General features: G+C 38.1%; 1 protein-coding gene across 4 annotated transcripts in view; it reads left to right on the forward strand.

The window, feature by feature from the left end:
- PRKCQ (protein kinase C theta) overlaps nt 1-27,881 on the forward strand; it is a 174,620-nt gene that overhangs the window by 65,330 nt on the left and 81,409 nt on the right. For 3 of the 4 annotated variants that reach the window (XR_013179426.1, XM_077169476.1, XM_077169478.1), the window contains exons 2-4: nt 16,496-16,622; nt 20,010-20,209; nt 23,998-24,058. Coding sequence is in view for 3 of the 4 variants with exons in the window: in XM_077169476.1 (XP_077025591.1) it covers nt 16,505-16,622; nt 20,010-20,209; nt 23,998-24,058 (379 nt within the window). In the remaining variant the exon portion in view is untranslated. Of the gene's footprint in view, nt 1-16,077; nt 16,316-16,495; nt 16,623-20,009; nt 20,210-23,997; nt 24,059-27,881 lie in introns of those variants that run through there. The other variant, XM_077169477.1, reaches the window with a different exon arrangement.

A 27,881-nucleotide genomic window follows, 5' to 3' on the forward strand; every position in this document is an offset into this window, starting at 1 on the left:
TGAAGTAATCATAAGATTTGTTCTCACTACATACCAGTTATTGGGAGAATCTAGAGATCATGTATGTGAAAGTGTCTTTAAATATTAATTACAATGATTAATGTCATGACAGTTTTTCATATCAGGCAAGTATCTAGAATACCTGTTCTGCCTAGTAGGATTTTTTAGACGGATTTCACGAGATAAAGCACTGTCAAGTTCTTTATAACAGTAAATGCTATTATAACTGTGTCAGTTTTTGTTGTTGCTATGGTATATGTCTAATCCAGAGCTTCACAAAATGTGTTCAAGGACCCATCTGCAGAAGAATCACCGAGATAGCTTTTTAAATCCAAATTCTTGGTCCACACCTCCATACCTACCAAATCAGATTCCCAGAAATAGAAGCACTAGGATCTGCATTTTCCTATGTTCTCTTCCACTGAAGTTGGACAGCAGCTAGTTTAGAAGTATCACTCTTGGATCTAACACTAAAATCTGATTTTCCACCAAAAGTTGTCCAGTGGACTCATTTAAGTTCAATAAATATCTGATTGTCTACTATATCCAATACTCAGTACTAAGCATTTTGGAGGATAAGCATGGTAATATATTTTAAATGACCACAAATTATTTCCAGGTCTCCTAATCAATAGGTAAACTTTATTTTTCCACCCCTTAAATGGAGACTGGCCTCTATATCTGCTTTGACCAACAGAGTATGGCAGAAGTGGTTTGTGTGAGTTCTGTGTGTGGCCCTCAAAAGGCCTTGCAGTTTCCTCTCTCACCCCCTGGGAACAGTACTGCCTTGTAAACATGCCCAGGATAGGTCCCCAGAGAATGAGAGACACCAAGGAGAAAAATGCTCAACTGCCCAGCCAGCCCAGCCATCTCAGTTCAGGGCTCAGATCTGAAAGAGCCCTGACACAATATGGAGCACGCATGAGCCATCCCAACTGAGCACAGCTTAAACGGTCAGCACAGAATTGTGAGCAAATAAATGACTGGTGTTTTAAGCCACTAAATTTTGGAGTAGTTTGTTATATACCACGTGTTCTAGTTTGTTAGCTGCTGGAATGAGATGTACCAGAAATGGAATGTCTTTTACAAGTGGAAATGTATTAAGTTGCAAGTTTGCAGTCCTAAGGCCATGAAATTGTTCCAACTAAAGCAGGTCTAAAAGAATGTACAAATTAAGGCACCAACAAGAGGTTACCTTCGCTCAAGAAAGGCCAGTGAAGTTCAGGGTTTCTCTCTCAAATGGAAAGGCACATGGCGAACATGGCAATGTCTGCTTGCTTCTTGTTTCATGAAACTCCCTTGGGGGCGTGTTCCTTCTTCATCTCCGAAGGTCTCTGGCTGCAAGGGCTCTTGTGGTTCTTGTCATTCTGTTGTGGCTCTGCACTCTCAGAATCTCAGACCTTTTCCAAAATGCTTCCTCTTTTAAAAGGTTCCAGTAAACTAATCAAAACCTACCTGGAATGGGTGGAGTCACAGCTCCCTCTAATCCAAGGTTAATATTGCCAGCTGGGCATGTCACATCTCTGTGGAGATAATCTAATCAAAGTTCCAGCCTACAATACTGAGTCGGGATTAAAAGATGCTGCCGCCACAAGATTGGGACAGGATTAAACATGGCTTTTCTAGGGTGCATAGTCCTTCCAGAACAGTACATCACGAAAGGTAAATGGAACAGATTAATAAAGTGCAGCTATTGGTAGGAACCTAAGTCCATGAATCCCTATTCAGCTAAATATATGCAGTCCTATAAGAAATAGATGTTACCCTTCTTTTGTTATTTTATTGTGGGAAAGAACAAGGAGAATTATTAGATCCAGTTGGGGAGTAGGAAAGAATTTCTGAATGAGGCAGTACATGTGTGAGGTCCTTGAGGGATGAGAAAGATTTTGAAAGATGGCAGTTGTACAGGGGTGGAGATGGATAGAGCATTCCTAACAGAGGGAAGGGAATAAACAGAGCCATGGAGATGGATAATCAGGGTGTATTCAGCAAACAGAGACAAGACCACATTGGCTGACACTTCTGCTGAGATGGGTTCATAAGATGTAGTATGATAAGGGCAAGTTGAAGCCAAACATGGAGGCATTTAAATAAGTTAAGTTATGACTTAATCCAACAAGGACTGGGACATGTTCTTGAGTATTAGTGTAATTTGATTAGAGCTATGTGTTAGTGGAACTATACACTCATGTCACACATTAAAATTATTGTCAGGATGTTTATAGTATTATTCCAGGTGCATTATTTTCTCTATTTCAGTATTTATTTAATTTTTACACTATTGTTCATTTTGGAGGGTCTTGTAGGAGAACAGCACTAGCTTTGCCAACAAATCATGATATATTACTAGTTCCAGCAGATGGTCTGATGTTAGCTTTGTGTTTCTTTCCTCACCACAGCCCATATTTTAGGGGTTATTTTAAAATATTATCTTCGGTTCTACTCATTATTTTAATTCACTTTGAGACCATATTTGTGGCTGAGAGGCTAATATTTAACCAGATTCGTTGTAATATATTACTTTCTTGAAGTCTAAGCAACTGGGTAATACAGTCTCTGATTATGCAATCTTTCACTAGCTACCATCTTTCTTCTGTGCACATCCCAAGGCAAGTTAATTTTTATTATAGGTGATTTTAACAGCAGAAGGTCATTTTATACAGCAGTCACTTTTACCTAAGAAATCTTTCTATATCATAAAGAAATGTAAAAGCCTTAAGTGTAGCCTAATTTCCCAAAAATTACCAAATTTTGGCTGAGCAGATGTATTCATAAAACCATTAAATGCTTTTTTTCATTCCCAAGTTTGCTATCGATTTATTTTTGTTCTCTCTTCTACATATTTAAGGTATTGATTTCATGATAAATTGTTGACTATTTTATTTTCAGGAGACACTCGCTCTGTCTCTGAGCCTTCAACTGCATCATAGCAATACAAATGCGGTTCAATATTTTTTTTTTTTGGTTTAAAAATGGAAATTTATTAGTTTATCATTTTGAGCCTTGGAAAATGTCCAAATCCATGCATCATCGAGGCAACATTTTCTCCCCAAGACTGTGGCTTTCTGAGACTCACAACTGGAAACCATTGTTCCTTAGCTTGCCGTATGGCAAGACGCATGATGTTTCCTGATTTCTTTCTTTTCTTCAAGGTTTCATCAACTTTGGAATTTTATACCTATGGCTTTTTTACCTCTCTCTGTCTGAATTTTATTCTCTTATAAAAGACTCCAGTAATAGATGAAAATCCATCCTGCTGAAGAAAGGACACAACTTAACTAAAGTAACCTCATCAAATTTAATACAAACAATTGTTCACAGGTGAAGGAATGGATTAGATTTAAGAATATTCTTTTTTTTTGCAGTACATACAGCTTCAAACCACTATCATGACTTAAAAAGCATATAACTGTTGAAGGTCAGCCTGGGGAAAATTACCTGGAACATAGAATATTGACCATTTTTCACCATCAAAGCCAGGATTGGACATGAAGTTATCCAAGACAAATCTGTGGAAACTTCTTATGTCTGATGGACATGATCTGAGACTATTTTATAGAAAGCCAATGAAAGTGTTGCAGGAGCTATGTAAAAAGAACCACTGGCAGTCAGAACAGAGAGGGACAGAGAAAGGACACATTGGAGTAAAAATAACTTCAAAGGTAGAATCATGGAGGCTGAGGTCTGAAGTCAAGAAGCTTCAGGCTAGGAGAGTAGACCCATCCAAGCATGTGGAGAGGGTGAGTTTACCCCAAAGGAGGAGGATGGGGAGTTTACCCCAAAGGAAGTTTACCCCAAAGGAAGTCATATGTATGACTGATATTTCTTTTTGGTGAATTAACCCTTTTATTAATATATAGTGTCTTTCTTTGTCCCTTATGATTTTTTTTTATTAATTAAAAAAAATAAACTAACACAACATTTAGAAATCATTCCATTCTACATATGCAATCAGTAATTCTTAATATCATCACATAGATGTATGATCATCATTTCTTAGTACATATGCATCGATTTAGAAAAATAAATAGCAAGACAACAGAAAAAGAAATAAAATGATAATATAGAGAAAAAATAAAAATAAAAATAAAAAATACAAAAAATATATAAGAAAAAAACACTATAGCTCAGATGCAGCTTCATTCAGTGTTTTAACATAATTACATTACAATTAGGTAGTATTGTGCTGTCCATTTTTTTTTTTAGAAATCATACCATTCTACATATGCAATCAGTAATTCTTAACATCATCACATAGATGCATGATCATCGTTTCTTAGTACATTTGCATCGGTTTAGAAGAACTAGCAATATAACCGAAAAAGATATAGAATGTTAATATAGAGAAAAATATAAAAGTAATAATAGTAAGAACAAAACAAAACAAAACAAAACAAAAACCTATAGCTCGGATGCAGCTTCATTCAGTGTTTTAACATGATTACTTTACAATTAGGTATTATTGTGCTGTCCATTTTTGAGTTTTTGTATCTAGTCCTATTGCACAGTCTGTATCCCATCAGCTCCAATTACCCATTATCTTACCCTGTTTCTAACTCCTGCTGAACTCTGTTACCAATGACATATTCCAAGTTTATTCTCGAGTGTCGATTCACATCATTGGGACCATACAGTATTTGTCCTTTAGTTTTTGGCTAGACTCACTCAGCATAATGTTCTCTAGGTCCATCCATGTTATTACATGCTTCATAAGTTTATCCTGCCTTAAAGCTGCATAATATTCCATCGTATGTATATACCACAGTTTGTTTAGCCACTCGTCTGTTGATGGACATTTTGGCTGTTTCCATCTCTTTGCAATTGTAAATAACGCTGCTATAAACATTGGTGTGCAAATGTCCGTTTGAGTTTTTGCCCTTAATTCCTTTGAGTAGATTCCCAGCAATGGTATTGCTGGGTCGTATGGCAATTCTATATTCAGCTTTTAGAGGAACCGCCAAACTGCCTTCCACAGTGGTTGCACCATTTGACATTCCCACCAACAGTGGATAAGTGTGCCTCTTTCACCGCATCCTCTCCAGCACTTGTCATTTTCTGTTTTGTTGATAATGGCCATTCTGGTGGGTGTGAGATGATATCTCATTGTGGTTTTGATTTGCATTTCTCTAATGGCCAGGGACATTGAGCATCTCTTCATGTGTCTTTTGGCCATTTGTATTTCCTCCTCTGAGAGGTGTCTATTCAAGTCTTTTTCCCATTTTGTAATTGGGTTGGCTGTCTTTTTGTTGTTGAGTTGAACAATCTCATTATAAATTCTGGATACTAGACCTTTATCTGATATGTCGTTTCCAAATATTGATTCCCATTGTGTAGGCTGTCTTTCTACTTTCTTGATGAAGTTCTTTGATGCACAAAAGTGTTTAATTTTGAGGAGTTCCCATTTATTTATTTCCTTCTTCAGTGCTCTTGCTTTAGGTTTAAGGTCCATAAAACTGCCTCCAATTGTAAGATTCATAAGATATCTCCCTACATTTTCCTCTAACTGTTTTATGGTCTTAGACATAATGTTTAGATCTTTGATCCATTTTGAGTTAACTTTTGTGTAGGGTGTGAGATATGGGTCTTCTTTCATTCTTTTGCATATGCATATCCAGTTCTCTAGGCACCATTTATTGAAGAGACTGTTCTGTCCCAGGTGAGTTGGTTTGACTGCCTTATCAAAGATCAAATGTCCATAGATGAGAGGGTCTATATCTGAGCACTCTATTTGATTCCATTGGTCGATATATCTATCTTTATGCCAATACCATGCTGTTTTGACCACTGTGGCTTCATAATATGCCTTAAAGTCAGGCAGTGCAAGACCTCCAGCTTTGTTTTTTTTCCTCAAAATGTTTTTAGCAATTCGGGGCACCCTGCCCTTCCAGATAAATTTGCTTATTGGTTTTTCATTTCTGAAAAATAAGTTGTTGGGATTTTGATTGGTATTGCATTGAATCTGTAAATCAATTTAGGTAGGATTGACATCTTAACTATATTTAGTCTTCCAATCCATGAACACGGTATGCCATTCCATCTATTTAGGTCTTCTGTGATTTCCTTTAGCAGTTTTTTGTAGTTTTCTTTATATAGGTTTTTTGTCTCTTTAGTTAAATTTATTCCTAGGTATTTTATTCTTTTAGTTGCAATTGTAAATGGGATTCGTTTCTTGATTTCCCCCTCCGCTTGTTCATTGCTAGTGTATAGAAAAGCTACAGATTTTTGAATGTTGATCTTGTAGACTGCTACTTTGCTGTACTCATTTATTAGCTCTAGTAGTTTTGTTGTGGATTTTTCCGGGTTTTCGACATATAGTATCATATCGTCTGCAAACAGAGAGAGTTTTACTTCTTCCTTTCCAATTTTGATGCCTTGTATTTCTTTTTCTTGTCTAATTGCTCTGGCTAGAACCTCCAACACAATGTTGAATAATAGTGGTGATAGTGGACATCCTTGTCTTGTTCCTGATCTTAGAGGGAAAGTTTTCAATTTTTCCCCATTGAGGATGATATTAGCTGTGGGTTTTTCATATATTCCCTCTATCATTTTAAGGAAGTTCCCTTGTATTCCTATCCTTTGAAGTGTTTTCAACAGGAAAGGATGTTGAATCTTGTCAAATTCCTTCTCCGCATCAATTGAGATGATCATGTGATTTTTCTGCTTTGATTTGTTGATATGGTGTATTACATTAATTGATTTTCTTATGTTGAACCATCCTTGCATACCTGGGATGAATCCTACTTGGTCATGATGTATAATTCTTTTAATGTGTTGTTGGATACGATTTGCTAGAATTTTATTGAGGATTTTTGCATCTATATTCATTAGAGAGATTGGCCTGTAGTTTTCTTTTTTTGTAATATCTTTGCCTGGTTTTGGTATGAGGGTGATGTTGGCTTCATAGAATGAATTAGGTAGTTTTCCCTCCGCTTCGATTTTTTTGAAGAGTTTGAGGAGAGTTGGTACTAATTCTTTCTGGAATGTTTGATAGAATTCAGATGTGAAGCTGTCTGGTCCTGGACTTTTCTTTTTAGGAAGCTTTTGAATGACTAATTCAATTTCTTGTGATTGGTTTGTTGAGGTCATCTATGTCTTCTTGAGTCAAAGTTGGTTGTTCATGTCTTTCCAGGAACCCGTCCATTTCCTCTAAATTGTTGTATTTATTAGCGTAAAGTTGTTCATAGTATCCTGTTATTACCTCCTTTATTTCTGTGAGGTCAGTAGTTATGTCTCCTCTTCCATTTCTGATCTTATTTATTTGCATCCTCTCTCTTCTTCTTTTTGTCAATCTTGCTAAGGGCCCATCAATCTTATTGATTTTCTCATAGAACCAACTTCTGGCCTTATTGATTTTCTCTATTGTTTTCATGTTTTCAATTTCATTTATTTCTGCTCTAATCTTTGTTATTTCTTTCCTTTTGCTTGCTTTGGGATTAGTTTGCTGTTCTTTCTCCAGTTCTTCCAAATGGATAGTTAATTCCTGAATTTTTGCCTTTTCTTCTTTTCTGATATAGGCATTTAGGGCAATAAATTTCCCTCTTAGCACTGCCTTTGCTGCGTCCCATAAGTTTTGATATGCTTTGTTTTCATTTTCATTTGCCTCGAGGTATTTGCTAATTTCTCTAGCAATTTCTTCTTTGACCCACTCGTTGTTTAGGAGTGTGTTGTTGAGCTTCCACGTATTTGTGAATTTTCTGGCACTCCGCCTATTACTGATTTCCAACTTCATTCCTTTATGATCCGAGAAAGTGTTGTGTATGATTTCAATCTTTTTAAATTTGTTAAGACTTGCTTTGTGACCCATCATATGGTCTATCTTTGAGAATGATCCATGAGCACTTGAGAAAAAGGTGTATCCTGCTGTTGTGGGATGTAATGTCCTATAAATGTCTGTTAAGTCTAGCTCATTTATAGTAATATTCAGATTCTCTATTTCTTTATTGATCCTCTGTCTAGATGTTCTGTCCATTGATGAGAGTGGTGAATTGAAGTCTCCACCTATTACGGTATATGAGTCTATTTCCCTTTTCAGAGTTTGCAGTGTATTCCTCACGTATTTTGGGGCATTCTGGTTCGGTGCGTAAATATTTATGATTGTTATGTCTTCTTGTTTAATTGTTCCTTTTATTAGTATATAGTGTCCTTCTTTGTCTCTTTTAACTGTTTTACATTTGAAGTCTAATTTGTTGGATATTAGTATAGCCACTCCTGCTCTTTTCTGGTTGTTATTTGCATGAAATATCTTTTCCCAACCTTTCACTTTCAACCTATGTTTATCTTTGGGTCTAAGATGTGTTTCCTGTAGACAGCATATAGAAGGATCCTGTTTTTTAATCCATTCTGCCAATCTATGTCTTTTGATTGGGGAATTCAGTCCATTGACATTTAGTGTTATTACTGTTTGGATAATATTTTCCTCTAACATTTTGCCTTTTGTATTATATATATCATATCTGATTTTCCTTCTTTCTACACTCTTCTCCATACCTCTCTCTTCTGTCTTTTTGTATCTGACTCTAGTGCTCCCTTTAGTATTTCTTGCAGAGCTGGTCTCTTGGTCACAAATTCTCTCAGTGACTTTTTGTCTGAGAATATTTTAATTTCTCCCTCATTTTTGAAGGATAATTTTGCTGGATATAGGAGTCTTGGTTGGCAGTTTTTCTCTTTTAGTAATTTAAATATATCATCCCACTGTCTTCTAGCTTCCATGGTTTCTGCTGAGAAATCTACACAAAGTCTTATTGGGTTTCCCTTGTATGTGATGGATTGTTTTTCTCTTGCTGCTTTCAAGATCCTCTCTTTCTCTTTGACCTCTGACATTCTAACTAGTAAGTGTCTTGGAGAACGCCTATTTGGGTCTAATCTCTTTGGGGTGCGCTGCGTTTCTTGGATCTGTAATTTTAGGTCTTTCATAAGAGTTGGGAAATTTTCAGTGATAATTTCTTCCATTAGTTTTTCTCCTCCTTTTCCCTTCTCTTCTCCTTCTGGGACACCCACAACACATATATTTGTGCGGTTCATATTGTCCTTGAGTTCCCTGATACCCTGTTCAAATTTTTCCATTCTTTTCCCGATAGATTCTGTTTCTTTTTGGAATTCAGATGTTCCATCCTCCAAATCACTAATTCTATCTTCTGTCTCTTTAAATCTATCATTGTAGGTATCCATTGTTTTTTCCATCTTTTCTACTTTATCCTTCACTTCCATAAGTTCTGTGATTTGTTTTTTCAGTTTTTCTATTTCTTCTTTATGTTCAGCCCATGTCCTCTTCATATCCTCCCTCAATTTATCGATTTCATTTTTGAAGAGGTTTTCCATTTCTGTTCGTATATTCAGCATTAGTTGTCTCAGCTCTTGTATCTCATTTGAACTATTGGTTTGTTCCTTTGACTGGGCCATAGTCTCAATATTCTGAGCGTGGACAGTTATCTTCTGCTGCTGGCGTCTGGGCATTTAGTCAGATTTCCCTGGGTGTCGGACCCAACAAAGTTGTAAGATTTTTCTGTGAAATCTCTGGGTTCTGTTTTTCTTATCCTGCCCAGTAGGTGGCGCTCGTGGCACACGTTTGTCTCAAGTGTTTGGAATGGATCCCCCTGGTTACCGATCTCCGCCCCTGGGGATTTCCGATCCAATTCTCTCCGTTGGTTCAGGGGCCGCACGAGGTGGGGGCGTCAGCTGCCGCGGCTTGAGGGGACCCAGTGGCTGGTCTCCGGCCACAGCAGGCCCGGGGAATTCACCACCGGACCAGGAATCTGCCCGCGGGGGTGTGGGGGCCACCGCGGCTTGTATAGCCCTCTGATCTGAGACTCGTAGCCGTGGACTCGAAGCCGAGACTCGAAGCCGCCCGCAAAAGAGGGGCGCCGGCCCCCTCGGCTTGGGAAACTTGCCTCTCCGAGACTCTCAGCCGGCCCGGGAAGGGGGGAGGGAGTAGCTCCGACCACCGCAGCTGCCGCTGCTCGGGAAATCGCGCGCCGCTCGGGGATCTCACCGCAGCCGAGTCTCGCAGTCAGACTAGCCAGTCCAGACTGGGATACACTGTATGTCCATTCCCTGCCGTAGCCCCGGGAGCTCTTCTGCACTGTTTCAGTTCACCTAGTAGTTGCTTTGGAGGAAGAGGAACTAAGACGCACATACCTTACTAAGCCGCCATCTTGGAACCGGTTCAATATTTTTTCAAGTATTTATATGCGTTTTTATTTCACTTGCTGCGGAGGATGAGAACTTGTGATACTTTTCAGATGATGCGAGTCTAGAACACTTTTGCTGCTTTCTGTTGGTGTAGAATTAGCCCCCATCATTTTTGTTATGCTCAGTGACCCTTCCGACTGAAAGTGCTTGGTGGATTTGAATTGCAGCAGGCAGGGCAGCCTAAGAAAGTGGATGACCCAAAGACTAGTACATCAGGAGACCAGCATTCTCTGTTAAGCACTCCACTGAGTTTGTGTGATCTTAAACTCCTAGCTGAGCAATTACACCTCATCATCTACCTGCGTCCCAGCTGCATGCTGGAGACAAACAAGATCATCCTTAAGCATTGAGCCCATCAAAGCAAAGCTTCTTTACAAATGTAAAGTGCATATTATGATGATATTTTGCAGCAGCGATAGCAAAAGTATGGAAGATTGGGCAGACATAACTGATAGTCTGTTGTGATAAGTGCCAGAATTAAGATGACTGTATTAGAGGGTAAAAGTACTATACAAGAGATGGATGTAGGGTTTTATGGGCGTTTGGTAGCTGAGCACAAAGGAAGGTCACATAATTCAGCCTAGATACGCTACTAAAAGGCTAGTTCAACTCTCCTCCTGCTCTTTTAAGTACAAACCAATAAAGTCAATAAGGTCCATTACAAAATGTACCAGGGTAGTAATAGTAATAATAACTAACATTTATCAGTAGTTTACCCTGGGCCAGCCATCTTTAAGCACCTTCCCTGCTTTGCCCATTGAATCCTCAGATCCCTTTGAGATGGGAAAAATTATCATCATTTTCCAAAGAAAACAAAGCTTAGAGAGGTGAAATAACTCCAGCAGTTGGGCTTGTAATGACATTGATCCCCTGCCTATAACGAGGTGGGGTTATTTCCTTGGCCATTGACCTCCTCAATCACTGTCTGTTGCTTGACAGACTCTGAGTATATCCTTGCAAATAAAAGACATGTATGATGACAAAGAGAGTACATAAAAGGTTGCTTTTGAAACGTAGTTCACATCGCAAAAATGCCACAAGCAGCCACTATACATTGGACAGGGGCCTTGGCCCTTGGAACTACAAAGGTGATTAGAACTGAGACCTGAACTCAGACTCCACCATCTCCTTAGGGGAGGTAAACAGGAACCCACACAATACAACAGTGAAAGTGGAAAAGAGTAGTGTGAGCACAGACACTCAGACTCTTCCTCCATCCCAAAAGTTGATGGAAATGACCCACAGAATGTGACAACAGAAAAAATCCTTTTTCCCAACTGAGGACCACGAAAGTATGGTGGACCAAGAAACTGTGGATTTCTACTAGGGCGAAATAGATTGCCAATGAGGACACAGGAACCTTCTACAGTTTGAGTCACAAACCCCTCTTCTGAGTATGTTGTAGTATCTCAAGAATTAAGTACGAGAAATCCTGGTGGGGTCCTACTGAGTCCCCCAGATTTGAGAGCTGAGAGCTAAAGAGAAAGACAGAGAGTCACAAGAGCCACTCCACTCAAGCATCAGAAATGGCAGTGGCACAATAGGCAGCTACCTGGCAGGGGGTCCCTGAGGGACGGCCAAGTGCATCCCATCCAGATGGGTTGGAGAGAGCAAGAAGAAAGTCTTCAGAGAGGATGTGGAGACTGGGCAGGAATTTGATAGACAAGGTAATGGGGATTGGGCAAGCGGATGGCAGATGGTGTCAGTTGGAAGGCATCATAGGGAGAGGGGACAGTGTTACTAAAAGGACAGAGACTTAGAGAAGCTGCAGGAGCTCTGCATGGTCATAAGAAAGAACATTGGAACTGCAACAACCAAGAATGCGAGGGCACCAGGACTGGAGACAGAGAGGCAGGGTAAGTTGCTGTGATGGGTCAAGCCAGATATTGCAGAACTAAAAGGTGGTAATGAAGGAGGGAGGGAAAAGGCAGGAGATGGGGCAGGTCTAAGAATGCTAAGCCAGGAGTCGTGAAACCAGTCACCAACTTTAAGGAACAAGAGAAGGAACAGATTGTAAAGGGAAGTTGGTGGCCCAACGAGTTGAAGACCCCTTGGAGATCCCCAACAAGCAGTTGAATATATGAGTTTAGAGCTCAGGGGAGAGGTCTGTGGACCCTCCTTCCCCTGCCCCAGGGGGACAGCCTGGCCAGTCCTCTTCTTAGGGACCCATTGTTCATTGTAAATTGTGGGGCTACCATGACCAAGAGGGAAAGATGAGACTGTAGGAAATTTGCAGCCCACAGGGAGACAGGTGGGACGGCAGATTCACAAGCTCAGTCCTGATACATGTTATTCCAGCACAAATATTTTTGTACGCAAGGAATTCTCCTTTCTATTTTAGCACTCAGGGAAATCCCCCTTCTCCCTTACCATTAGTTCTGAGCACGGAAAAAACAGCCCACAAAATCTTAATTTCATCCTTGTGGGCAAAAAAGCACTTACTAAGCATCCTTTGGTTTCCTTATATATATGTACACACACATATATCTTATATCTTATATATCCTTGTATATATATATGTATACACACACATATATCTTCAAAAGAATTGTGGAAATGCACACACCAAGAAGCACTATAAAGGTGTCTGATTCCTGTTATCCTTGCCAGCATTAGATAAAAGTGGTTCAAAAATATTTGCTGATTTCACAGGTAAAAGAAATATTGTTTCGTTTGATATTTTGTTTTTCTTATTCTTTATTATTATAGCTTAAATTAAGACTTGAATATTGATCCTCAAAGAAAAAATGTTATCAAGGTCTAATGTCAATTATTTTACTTATTTATGAAATACTTTTTCTCAGCTGTTTTCACCTAAATGCAAAATTTCAGCAGTTTAAATATCACAGAGTAAAAGCTGTTTTTCTAAGGTTCTATTTCTTTTTCATAATTTGAGACTTTTGATTCCTTCAAGATCTGTAATTAATCTTTTATTATGTTAATTCTCAGTTTTCTAATGTATATTATTTGTATTTTAACTACATAGCCTCTGGAGCTATAATCCATGCCTCATAATGCCAATAGCATATATATACATATATGGATATGGATTTGTGTGTGTTTAAATTGTCATAAAGCAAAATTGTTTTGGGGGTACAATTCTGTGAAGATGCTTAACCATCAACATGATAAAGCTATAGAACAGCTACATTTCCCCAAAACATGGCCCATGCTTTCCCTTTATAATCATTCCCTACCCCAGCCACTTGTAACCACTCAATTATTCTCCATCACTCTAGTTTTGTCTTTTCAAGACTGTCTTATAAATGAAATTACACAGTACTTGTTTTGTTTTGTAGTTCTTGAATTGCTCACAGGCCAAACATTTTCCCATGTAACCCACTGCAGTTATGCTTTTGTGTTTTGAATGGTTTGGTGTTATTGCCAGTTCTTTACTTGGGTTGTTGTGAGTGTTTTGTTTATTCTTACGAATTTGTAAAACTTATTATATAATAATGATTTTAATTCATCTATTGCATTTGACGCAGCTATTTCTTTTGTTGGGTCCTTGCCCTTAAAGCTTGGTACTGTTTTTTTGTTTGTTTGTTTGTTTTTAATGTATAAAGTCTTACAAATAGTAATATCATCTGATCCAATAATACTAGGGTATTTCTAGTGATCTAGTCTAATGTAATATTCCCAAACATAAAAAAGTCTTAAAGGGATGCTGCTCATCCCATCATATCTAGTATGGAGAAACTGGGAATCAGTCTAAATGTATAATGATTAGTGTTTAGTAAGGCAGATCATGGAGCTGACCCTCAACAGAACGTTATGTAAGAATAAAAGGATGCTTATAGAAATGACATAAGTTGGAATATGTTTATGATAAAATGTCAAATTAAAAAGCTAGATTTGCCCATGTATACCATATGGTCACAGTGTGTAAAACAAAAACAAAACACAGCAGCATGAAACCTGCTCTTCAAAATACTAGAGGAAAGACATCAAAATGGTAACTGATTTTCTTTCATTAGTGGAATATGGAGATTTTTCACCAATTCTGTGTATTTTCTTCATTTTTTTTTTTTTTTGGGTATGGTCAGGCACCGGAAATCGAACCCAGTCTCCAACATGGCAGGCGATAACTCTACCTGCTGAGCCACCGTGGCCTGTCCTCTTCATTTTTTAATAGTGATCACTTATTACTGCTACAAGAAGGAGAAAGATTATGAGTAATTCAGGAGTAAAAATGTGCCCCTGAGTTTGAGGCTTTATTAAATGTTGTGTGATGTTAACCACCAAATGCCAATTCTTTCTTCTAGGATGTCAAAATGCATATCAGATCTTATCACTGACTAGAAGTTTAGGAGAGCTAGTGACTTAGGTATCAAACAGACATGCACTGGGTAAATCATAAAAATGCTATGTGTGAAGTAATAGTACAGATAAACTGCTAAAATAGCAAGTGAGCATTTGGGTTGCTAATTATATAGAAAACCAGCTTATGTCCAAGCAAGACCTCGGGGAGGAGGAGAGTTTCATTGCAACTTTCTTGTGTACTATAATAGAAACCCTGGCAACCCTAGAAGTTTCTGTCTATTCCTCCGACAGCTTTTCCTGTTGCATGCTGTTCTGCTATCACTTGATCAGAAATCCAGCCTGGGAATAGCAGAACAACGTGTGGCTAAAGGTTAGAGAAGATATAACTCAGGCTTTGTGAGTCACTGAGCCCTCCAGCACTTAAAGCGGATTTGATTGCTTACCTTTACTTGTATTGAGGAAATTTTCAAAAACCCATACAAGTAAATGCTCCCACAAATAAGGATAGCTCTCAGTGAGTTTTCCTGGCTAGTCAAGGAATATAGACTTGTCTGGAAAATCTGTGTGACCCAGGAAAGAGGGGCTTTCCATGAATTTCTCTTAGAGAACTGCCAGCCATTAACCTGGCTTCTGCCCTTGATTTCCAAATTCAGATAGTGAAGGCTTCCCCATCCCCCCCTCCCCCACCAAAGTCAAATCTGGAAGTCATCTAGGGCTAATTCATCAGTGTGACATATACAGAATGTATTTCAGAAACTAACACCCAACAAATCACGATGTTTACATAACCATTTCCTTTAACTAAACCTTCCAAATTCTGCCGGAAACTAAAACTTTTTCTCAGTACCCATGAACTTAGCAGTAGAGGTCAAGAGCCCTTATCGCTCTGTATGTCCAAAAACTACCCAAAGAGCCCCAGAATTCCAGAGGACTGGAGATATCTTATGGCTTTTCCAGATTAGGTATTACAGACCCAAAAAGTCCAGTTGGGTTAATGCTCGTCACTTCTGGGTTTCTATTATTCTAAATAATTTTCTTTCTTTATAACAAAGATAGAAAAGACAGCTAATGCTTTGTTCTTGTCATCTTTGGTTTATGGAAGAAAGTTTGGGAAAGCTCATGAGAAGGAAATAGTTCAAGAAGGGAGAGGAAGCAAGGAAGTAACCTTTTCACCAAATACCAGATAATAGTTTCAAAATAACGGAGCCTCAGGGAAAAGTAGGTTAAGAAATAAAAGGATGAAGGTGATTAGTTAAAGTAAGTGGACAGAGCACACAAAGATGAGGAGAGGCAGATGGAGAATCAGACTAGATCCCCAGATTTGTCACCAACACTACAATAATTCTCATTTAAGTCTCTAGGAAAGCATAATTATTAGTAAATTGGAATTTATGAAGTACTTCATTTATCTTAGAGGATAAACACTGTTTAACGGTGATCATTGATTTAGGGCTTTTTAAGTGACTCATAAAGTTCAAAGGCTTATGTTTATTAATATACAAATGTCTGTGAAGAGAGCAGACCTTTGTGAAAACATCTAAAGTAAATAAAGATCAGCTGCTAAACGCCTAGAGCCAATTCCATTACACACATAAATAGACCATGGAAGAATTTTGCGGTGTCATATTTAACTGGTGTCACTGAAATAGACTCACTCTTTCTAAACTCATTTTCTTGTTACTCTCTGTTGTTTCCTGAGCACAACTGTAATTAACAGAAGAAATAAAAATATATGTTGGAAAAACCAGTAAATAGAACTCCATAAGATTAAGAACGGAATGAACTCTTTAGTTAATCCTAACTGACGAGGTTGAATGCAGATTTTCCAGAAAGCCTTGCACGGCAAATCAGTCTGTGGTTTTGGGTGAGTCTGACAGTACTCGGCAGAAGGGGAAGTAAACGTGTTTGCTCAAATGGATAATTGAACCATTTGAGGCTCTGGCTGTGGATGATAAAGCCCTGGTTACGTGGGAATGGGATGGCAAAAAAAAAAATAACTTATCTTAAAGCTCCCAAGTAGCGTTTGTCTTCTGTTATTTTCCAGAGAGAAGCCATGTCGCCATTTCTTCGAATTGGCTTGTCCAACTTTGACTGTGGGTCCTGTCAGCCATGTCAGGGAGAGGCTGTTAATCCTTACTGTGCTGTGCTTGTCAAAGAATTTGTTGAATCAGGTAAGCTTGAGTGGGTTTTCCAGGTGGGGGAGAAGAAGGAAAATCCTGCCATGAGCTAGGAACCCAGGCCAGCAGTGACCTTCCAGGACCTTCAAATTGGCTCAACCCAATTTGACAGTTCAGGAAACAGGTGCCCAGAGAAGCAGAGTGTTTCCTACAGGGCACTTTGGTTAAGTGATGACTCTGAATCTGAACCAGGTCTCCTGATACCCACTCAACCTCTTGTCCTATTCCACTGTGCCATTTTTGCCAGCATAAGCAAAGAAAAGGAGCGAGGCTCACTGAGAAAGTTATCTGAGGCATTAAGAGGAAAAAACATTTGCTAATGAGCTAGAGTAGAACATGGGACCTGTTTGCTAAGCCTGTATTTTAGGCGATTATGGGTAGGTGAAGTCTGCAGAACTCGAGGATCAAGTGTAAAGACCAATGGCTGCTTCTTTTGCTAAGCTTAGGTGAATGTTACAAAGAATATATCATTGGCCACTAGAAACCAAATTTCAGAAAACATACTTTTGCATCTGCTAAGACCCTGGATGAATAAAAAAATAATCATGTTTTGCCAAATTTAAATACACATAAGCAGTTCATGGAGAGAGGGAAAAGTGACAGCCATCTAAGATTCCTTTGTGGATTTAGAATAAATTAAAATAATACTATCGTATCAGGAATCTTTCCATGGTCTCTTTGACTGACTTCCATCTTCTTTTGATACCTCCCCCTGGACTTTAAGATTTTTATGTTCTCTCCAAAGGAAAGGTAAGAGAAAGTATATATCCTAAGACTTTCCCAGCCTCACTACCTTTCTCCATTTCCCTATCTACATTTCTTAGTTTAGCAGCTACTTTGAAGAGAACAATGATTATCATTGATGCAGTTTTGCAGTGTATATAGGGAGCATCACAGTTCATTTATGCAAAAAAAAATTTACAGTACCTACTGTGAGGATGCTGGGGCTAGAGCAGAAGGGAGTAAAGAAAGAGAAAATCAACAAAACCAAATAGAAGTCCCTTCCCTTTAGAACTTGTGTTATAACATCTGACTTTAGGAAGGCAAGCAGTAATCAAAAATCGAGGGCAGAGGGAATGTGTATTACTTTACATAGGGCAGTCCTAAAAGGTCTTTGATGGCCTATAAGGGGTGACATTTGCAGATCCAAGGTGACCCTGGCTCAGCATTGGAGAATCTTCATCTAGATATTTACAGGTCAGAATTTCTGAGGTTCAAAATCCCATTTGCTTTTTTCCTCCTCTTAAAAGACTTTTTGCTTCCTGGATGACTTCATCTTTCCAGCTGCTCTCAGAGCTTCAAAGCTGAGACTGTCTGAAGCATTCTGATTTCTCTCCTTCGCAGACTTCTCTCCCATTCAGTTAAAAGTGAGAAGGCCACTTGCTCCCAGTCTAAAACCTTTCAAATGTCACAGAAATCTTTGAAGTGTAAAATGTTGGAGTTTTTCAAAGCCGCTTTGACTTAATGGGCCTCCTGGTTCCAGTACTCTTTACCACCACAGGTATCACTGACATTTGCCTCCTGAGAGCTTTTTTTCCCCCCATTTGGCCTTGCTTTTGAACTTGGTCTAATCAGTCATGTGGATCAGGAGATCTTGTCAGAAAAGAAGAAAACTTTGTTTATCCAAAAGGTTAGCTTGTGGAGTTTTGGAGATACTGGTTTTGTTCTGAAAAAGAATCACTCTGAATATTATAATTCATGTAATATAATTCAAGTATAATTCATTGATAGACCCTAAACAACTTTTATTCCCGGAGGCATAGGGCTATATTTTCCATGGTGAGTCAATAGAATGGAGACTAAACAGAACAAGTGCTATCGAAACTGCAAAACTCCCTCTCCAAATAAGTAGGATCCTGGATTCTAGTCCTCCTTTTTTTGGTAATTACAAATTTCATGAATAAAAGGGTAAGAAAAATGCCTTGTGGTGAGGACTTTTGCCGTTTGGGGGCTACCAAAGGAAATTGCGACAAGGGGAGGCTGCAGGAAATAAAATTCATGAAGCTCATTAATGTGGCCATCCTCAATCTTTTATCAAAGCTTTACTAAGCCATAAAAATATTTATCTCCCTGTTCCACATTTCACTATGTCATAGTTTATATCTCTAACAGCCAGGTTCACCTAAAATTTGAAGTTTTAACTGACTCAACTCCTGTTATACTCAAGTAACTATTAACAAATGTTCCATGCCTATTCTGTTTCAACTTTGTACAAGGGAGGGAGGGAATAAACATAAAACCCCACTATCATTCCCCACCCACACCCAACTGTGTAATAAACTCCATGCCCTCAGGAGTTAGAACAGCCTTATTTCCTTGCTTTAAGTGGATTTTCCCTTTTGCTTTATCAACATCTTTGAATTATTAAATCTGCCACTTAAATTGCTTATTATCACAAGAAACAAACACTCAAGCTACAGTTTTCAGGTTCTGCGATGATTAAAGAATAAACACCAGAGAAAATCCAGCATGAATGATAGACATAAGGAAGGACTTAATCTCACCAGTAAAGTCTTATCAAATCATCTGGCATCTTCTGGGGAGGTTTCCCTTATACTGGTAATCCTGTCTGTGGTTATCTTTACTAACCATTTTCAGGTTGCCCACCTGCTTCCCTGGACCTGGAGTGCTCCAGCCCTTTGTTGGTCAACCACTCTGAGTCACTTGTCAGTTTGGGTAAAGGTGCATGGTATCTAAAAAAATGCTGTAATCTCATTTGAGAAATAGAAGGAAATAATGGCTCATTATTTTTGAAAGGCTATTGCCTCTTAGTGCATTTACGTCAAATGGAAAAAAAATTAAATCTTTTTTAAAAGTTTATTCATTATAAGCCTCAAAATAGGATGTTGTGTCTTTCAGATGAGCACAGGTAGTTAGGTTATTGACTGTTCCTTACCAGAGGCAGTGGAATTAATAACACCTGTGATCAACCCTGTATAGATTACAAAGAAGGATCTCAAAAGGCATAACAGTTTAAAATGTGTAAGAATAGGATCTGTTATCCTACCCTACCAAATACATCAAGTTTGGCCTCCTGAGTTCTTTTTATTTGTTCAGATGTTCACTCCCAAAGTGAAACCAACTAATCATTGACTAGGAAAAGAACACTGCCAGTCAAAGGCAGAGCTCAAGATTTGTGTTGCTTGAGATTATCCAGTGACTATTAAGTGTCACTTACATCTAAGGGTCACTAATATGTAGACCTCGGAACCGTCTCATTCTGTCCTTAATTGCCTTTAATTGTTGTGTGCATTATTTTGTTTATCCAACAGAATTATGTATCCTAGAAAGCAGAGCAACTGGGTGCTACCTTTGGGTTCACGTGAGTTATTTTCCAGAGCTGGCTAAAGGAGTGATAAGAAACTGTCTTTCTGTTCATAGAGAATGGGCAGATGTATATACAGAAAAAACCAACCATGTACCCTCCCTGGGACAGCACATTCGACGCCCATATCAACAAGGGAAGGGTGATGCAAATCATTGTGAAGGGAAAAAATGTGGACCTGATATCTGAAACTACCGTTGAGCTCTACTCCCTGGCTGAAAGATGCAGGAAAAACAATGGGAGGACAGAAATATGGGTAAATATCATGAGCTTTATTTAAATTATAAGTGCTATTAAATAACAAGCACCATGTTTGTGTTACCAGGAAAAAGGCAGTGGATTATTTTGCCCAAGGCATTCAAATGACCAATTCCTGAGACATCGGGGTTTCAAGTACAGAAAAAGTTTATTATTAGGTATATAGCAGGAGATCAGATGGACTATCAACCAAAAATCCATCTCCCTGAACTGCAGTACTTCTGATAGTTTTGTAGAATTAAAAGATGGGCAGGCTTTAAGATAATGAGCACAGCTGGCCCAGATGGTGCAATTAGAGCTGATCCAATTATTGAGCATGTGCAGATGATTACGTACGTAGTCATAGAACATGTGTAAAAAATGGCAGTGGTATAGGTGACTTGTAGGTTAAAGTCTAAGCTACTGTGCTTGTTAGGTGTGCCCATCTTGGTTAGATCCAGTCTTGGTTATCAAGATAATTTTGAACATGAGGTGGGTTAGTTCTGGGCTGATCCAAGACCCTGCATTGATAAATATTAGGGGCTCTCTTTAGTGATTACAAGGCTCTAAATCTGAAAAACTGGATAAATGGGTACAAATTAAGGTTAGTCACAAGGTTTTTACAATCACAGTGGCAGAAGATAAAGGCTATACAATCATTATCAGAGATCAAGACAGCTGGATTATAATTTAGAAACTTCAGATATTTCCTTCTGTCTACTCCAAAAAAAAAAAAAAAAGGAATATCTATATAATGCTTCAGTAATCAGAATCATCCCTTAAATCCCAATTTCTTGGTTATATTTGCTGAAGATTAGTTCGAAAGTTGTCAGTGTCATCCTAAAGATAAATTATACTAGTCTTGAGTAAACAGACTCCCAGACACTTACTCACTGATAATGAGCATTGACTATGGAGTGTATTTGCATATTGAAAGGTCCCTTAAGCTGTGAAAATCTGTCATTGATTAATACCTGCTAAGGTACTTTCGGAAAATATCACAAATACCGCTTAGTTGGGAACTTAACAGTTATCTGTTTTATCAAGGGATCAGAATGTGAGAGGATAGAGCAAAAACCCAATTATTCAACAATGTTTTGATCTTTGTTTTCCATGTTTTGTCAATCTGTATACACTTTCTTCAGCCACAATGTTTACAAATAGCCTACTTTGTATTAAGAAGTGCTTCATGTACAAACTACAGTAGCATACCAGGTTTTTGAAAACTTAGATTTTAACTCTGTTTCAATAGCAAATGTTGAGAAATGATAAAAGGAAGCATAAAATATGAAAAATTGGGGGAGATGAAAATCTATGGGGCTCAAAAGGAAAGAGAATAGAGCAGTAATAACTATGCTTTTATATGATCTGAAACCCAAAACAGTGTTTTCAAAGGTTTATATCACTTATGCAATGGAGAGTATCTTCATTTCACCATCTTTCAGAGATTACCCATTTTGCTGTGTACTCTTTACAACCCCAAATTTTAAGAAATCCACTGAAAGATTTTCAAGTCATAGCTTTCAAAATAGGGATGATATAAGCCTAAGAATACAATTTGGTGTTTGTTCTGTGATTTTGACCTCAAAGGAAAAAAAGCATAACCCAAACAACAATTTTTTAGGAGAGTATATAAACTTTTGCTCGTGTTATTAAAGTAATCTTTAAAGTGAAATATATGCCAAGATAAAAAAGGTTCCCATACTTTGGTATGGGTAATTTGGTTTAGTAGAATCTATTGAGCACTCTGAGCTCAGCTTGGGAAAGGGATCACTGTTAGCAAAGCTCTTCTTGGCTTGCTGCTTAAACAAGTAGGAAGAGGTTAAATGATTGGATAATGTCACAGAATTTACTCAAACCATGTAAATGGAAAGGGCGAAGCTTGATAGAGTCTGAAGTAAGGGAGTATTTCAATAGGTTAGAAAGAAGAGATAAGCTAGAGAAAGCCTCCTCAGCCCCTACTCCAGGCACCAATTATTTTCTGCTCTATACTTAATTTCTGGGAAAAAAAAAAAAAAGAGTCACAAAATCCCTAAATTTTAAATAGCAACTTTCTCAACTAATGAAAGGATAACCTGTTTTTTAATCCTTGTCTTAGACTTCATTGATATACAGATTGCTTTTCTATTTATATCTTTTAAAGTTGCATTTGATTTCTTGCCTAGGCTTTCGCCGATTTTATTCTTCATACTTTTTGCTTTGTGTTCTCGAGTTATTTGCATGAGTACTTGGTTGAGTTTAGATCCTTAAATGGTTACTTCTTAGCTTACTTTTATTTTATAGTAAGGGCCACAATTGTTTTTGAACTTATACTTTTAATTGCTTCTACTGAAATTTTTTTTAATTCGTTTTTCCATTTTCACATATATTTTTATCAAATTTGCCTTTCACCACCATAGACACCATCTTATTTCTAGACACCATATTGAGATCTGCCCCCATCCTTTGCCACCGTCTTGACTATTTGTTGGCATAGTTATCTCCTATTCATTCTCAAAAAGGTGATGGAATATGACTTTCTACCCTGCATAGTTTTTCTAGTAGCTAATTAGTTAAATTTCCTCCATGATCACTAACTCCAAAATATTGATAACTTTATGACTACCTGTTATCAATTTTCTGCTCTACCTTTGGGAATGAATCCCTTTCTGTTCTTGTTCCCTCCTGCTATCCACTTACTGCTTTCACCTCCTGCTTTTCCACTTACTCCAGGAGCTAGAGAACAGCGGAGTGTGTGTTTGATGTCAGAAGCACTTCTCTTTTTATTAATCTGTATAAGCTTGTATGGGAATTTGTAGTTGACCTGGCCAAGCACTGCAAGCTTATCACAGAATACCAGTCGTAGTGATGCTGTGATGGAGGTATTGCTTTCATTCCAGTTTCTCAGAGAGCTCAGCAAGATTAAGTGACTTGCATGACGTTGCACAATCAGTAAATTATTGAGCTGTGATTCGAATTAAATCTCGTATTCAACAGGACCCTTATTGTGACTTCTCAGTTATTCTAATTGGCTCATGGCTGTAATTATCCATCATGACCTTCAATTCCTTCTCTTCTTTTTACTTTATTAATGATGTTTTTACGGTTTTAGTACGTTAGTGATAGTACCCATGTTGTCTTAGATTTGCCCTTTTCCCCCTTAATTCACATAACATGATATCCTACACCATACCTGAAAATGTCACTTCATTCTGGTTTGACATAATCCTGCTGAAATATATTTTGATCCCCTCCCAGATCATTCTAATTAAAATGTCCTAAAGTAGATAATCCAGTACTTTCCCAAGGAATCTTTCCTTGTGAAAGAAAAGACCACTCCTACTTAATACCCTGACTAGCATAAATGACATCCCACCTGGAAGGAAGAAGCTTATTTGGAGGAAGCCACACTCTTCCTTTCCCAAAGCCCTACTTTTTCCCCAGCTGAGCTAGTAACAGAGTCTTTGTGATCCTTTGTAAAGCTAAGATTTGAAGCTGCCCTCTTAGAACTCTTCAGATAAGCAGCCCAGCAGGGCAAGCAAACCAAATAGAATTGCTTTAGAATGTTCTTTCTTCCATCTGTATTTTGATCTCCAAGTAAAATTAATGCCTCAATGAAATGTTTCAAATATGAGCAAGGGCTGTATCCATGGATGCTGGGTTATCTTCTTGGAAATGGAGTATGAGTAAAGAGAGAGGGAACAGTGATTGGATTCTATACTGGAAGTCTCCTGTCAGTCATTAGACTAGCAGTTATTATGTCATGAAACTCAGCGTTTTTGTTTTTTTTTTCACTCTGACTGATATCTCTTTCCTTCTCTCAACCAGCTAGAACTGAAACCTCAAGGCCGAATGCTAATGAACGCAAGATACTTTCTGGAAATGAGTGGCAAGTGACATTTCTTCTTCCTGTTTGGGGGTGAGGAGGGCATGTCCCTTCTTCTCGTGTGTAACTTATTTGGCTTTTGCAATATAAAAGAAAAGCATTAAGGGAAAATGGAAGCAGCAGGGTTTTTCAGAAAATTCCCAGTCATAGGCTTGGTATAAATTGGAAATACTATCTCGGTTAGTATAGGTACTAGTATAGTATAGATAGAAATGCTATCTGGGTCAGGTAAACAGAAATATAAAACATGCATTGCGTTATTTTCAAATTGTGTGAAGCCTAGTGGTCAGTGCTTTTATAGACTGTCTTTATCATAGTTTGGGAATTTAATGTAAATACAGAGGGCCCTGTTTATGTGCAGCTATGTGCAGATACAATGTATGTGTATAAATGAGCTGATAGAACAAGCTATCACACTAACAATAGAGGACAAAATAAACAATAAACAAATAAATATTTCCCATGAAACTCATGGCAAATGCTAGTGGTAAATCACCTCAAATCCTTTTAGAAACAAGGGAGGTTATAAAAAAATGCATTGCAAAAAAGTTTCGGTTCCATGTCACAGACTGGCTTATGGCACTGAAGTTGTAGTCAAGCAGAGAATGCTTGGTGCCTGTGACAGCCTGTCAATTCCTCATGCTGCATTTATATTCTGAATGTTGAAATGCTGCTTGAATGAATTAAATGTTACTTCTCCTAAAATCCTAAACCCTAGAATCACATACGAGCTTACCGGTGAGAAACTGATTTCATTCTTTCTTAAATGAGTTTTACTGCCAAGAAGCAAGTTTTAGTTTAGAGATTAATTGTGCTTTCCAAATTTTTGCTTAAAACATGGAATTCCTCTGGGTTCTGATTCAAACAAATACAATGAAAATATATATATTATTAGGTAATCAAGGTAGCTTGCCAAATATTCGATATCAAGAAATTGCTCGTTTTTCAAGTGTAATAATGGTATCATGGTTATCTTTTCAAAACTAAGTCTATCTTCTTTACAGATATATACTGAAATATATATAGTACAATAATATGTTATTGGAGATTTGCTTCAAAATAATCCATTGGCAGGAGGCAGGGGAAGTGAATGGGGAAGTATTGGATATTGACTGCAATATCTTCTCCACTTTAGCATGTATTTGAAATTTTCTGTAAGAATGATTTTTTAAAAAGAAAGAAAAAAGGTCTTTAGGAAGAGGGGTCAGTCTGAACCTTTTTCTTCTTTTTCCTCTTGGAAGTTCTAGATAGGTGGTATGTGTGCTTGAAATGTTTTTGAGTTAACTAAATGAGAGAGTGTGTGATTGTAAAGCGTCTAAATGACTGGGTTTACATAAAACTGAAAGTGTTGGTCTAAATGACAATGCAAATAATGTTTAATGGGAAAGTGTACTTTTCCCATCTGTTTAAAAAAATGGCCCCATGTGGATTGAAAAGTACTCCAACCGAAGTCTTTTTGGTAAATAATTTAAATATCTCTGCTTTGAAAAATAGGTCCATCGATATTCATATTATGAAACTTAAATTTCCTATTAGAATGAGAGAGAAAATTCAGATAGAACCAAACCAGTGAGTTTTCACGAAGAGTGATTGCACAAGCTGGGGAACTGTTTAAAGAATTTTTGAAGTATATGAAAGTTTCTTATCTAAACTCAAATTGAGACTTTATCTTTAAATTTTTATATATCAAAAATACCCTAATTTTCAACAAGTATTCTGGAATAAACTGACTAAAACTTCCTTATTCGTGACACGAAGAAAGGTGCAGGATGCCATTCAATTTTAAGGATATTTATTATTATTATTATTCTATTAGAAGAGTTCTCTGAAGGACTCAAAAAAGTCAAACATGAATTCTTATAGCAGGAAACTTAAGCCAAGATTGAGAGAAGTAGGCAGGCCATGGTGGCTCAGCCGGCAAGAATGCTCGCCTGCCATGCCAGAGGACCGGGGTTCGATTCCCAGTGCCTGCCCATGTAAAAAAAAAAAGAAGTTTGGGAGAAGTGGCTGAGCTTAAATGATTAGAGAATAATTCAATTCTAAGTCATATAAATACTAGTTAACCAAGATATTACCGTGGACTGCATTTATTCCATAAAATTCCATAGCGTGGGCATTAAAGGATAGATAGAGTTGAATTGTGCTGAGAAGAAAAGAGTCTTCTAGAAGGAAGAGCAAATATATGATGTGGGCTCTGAGGAGACAAGTTTTGGTGGATCAGGGGGCCCTGCTAAAATTAGGATAAAGAACCAGGGACAGATCTCAGAAACCAGGCAAAGGGAGTGTATAAACTTGGGGAAATCTTTTTAGCAACAAGGAGTCATTGTCATATTCTTGAGTAGGATATGACATGGTGTACTAGTTTGCTAACTGCCGGAATGCAACACACCAGAGACCGATTGGCTTTTAATAAAAGGGAATTTATTTTGTTGGTTCTTCAGAGGAAAGGCAGCTAACTTTCCACTGAGGTTCTTTCTTACGTGGAAAGCACAGGATGGTCTCTGCTGGTCTTCTCTCCAGGCCCCTGGGTTCCAACAACCTTCCCCGGGGTGACTTCTTTCTGCATCTCCAAAGGCCTGGGCTGAGCTGCTAGTGCCGAGATGAGGAATGCCGAGCTGCTTAGCTGTGCTACATTGCGTTCTCTCATTTAAGCACCAGCCAATTAAGTCAAGCATCACTCATTGCAGCAGACACGCCTCCTAGCCGACTGCAGATGTAATTAGCAACAGATGAGGTTCACATACCATTGGCTTATATCCAACAAGACTAGATATGCTCACCTGGCCAAGTTGACAACTGAATCTAATCTAATGTAGGATAGAGCTGGAGAAGGAGATAGATTAGATATAGAGGGATCTTATAAAATGTCTGTTGTGTAGCAGAGAGGTGATAAAAATCTGGGCTTAGGGTATAGCAATGAGAATGAAATAAAAGGAGTGGTCTAAAAACTAAAACATCTCGTTTTCCCAGCAGTGTGGATGAAAAAGTATACCTATGATAAGTACATAGTCAAGGTGCTTTACTACTCTTCAAAAATGAATATTGAATGAAGGGATAAATGTTGACAATGAGTTTTAAAATAGCTAGAGGGGGGAAATGATCATAGGAGTGACAGAAACTGGGAATATGGGAAGAGAAAACAAATTGGGGAATGGATTTAAGGAATTCTATCTTAGATATGCATCCTTCTTTAGTGGAAAGCCTCTTCTCTACCCACAGGGAAGTAAGTGGCTCATTGCTTTCCACACTCAAATCACCACACTCATTCTCTTTTAAAATCCCCATTCCTTTATTTCTGTGCTGAAATGACCTTTTCTTCTTCCACTCTTCTCCTTGACACCACTCTTGGTAGCTTCGCATTTCATAGTGACCATCTGACACCCCAACCTCATATTTTCACATTTTCCTATACTTTGTCTTTATCCACTAAATACACTACAGTCACCCACAAACCATCACTTGAAATTCTTTACCTCCAAAGTCTCAAGGTCAAGCATTGCTTTCTCAGAGCTCATTCTCCTATGTCAATTCTTCCCCCACCCCCAATAAATATTCGATTTTGTTCTTATCTAGTTTCTCTTATACCCCACTTACTAGCCTACTTTTATCTAACTAACCTGGATCCCAGGATAAGCTCTTGCCAGTATTCTACTTTCTCCAAGGCTTTGCTAGAAAAAGTCATCCAGCCAAATGCATTACCACCTAATGATACTTGATAATGTCCCGATGTTTCACACCCACATATCCGACCTCTTAATGGACATCTCCAAGTAGATTTCAACATGTCCAATATTGCACTCACCATTGTCACCAGTAATCTATTCCT

This window comes from Tamandua tetradactyla, chromosome 7 (genome assembly GCF_023851605.1).
Source record: "Tamandua tetradactyla isolate mTamTet1 chromosome 7, mTamTet1.pri, whole genome shotgun sequence".
Taxonomy (NCBI): Eukaryota; Metazoa; Chordata; class Mammalia; order Pilosa; family Myrmecophagidae; genus Tamandua; species Tamandua tetradactyla.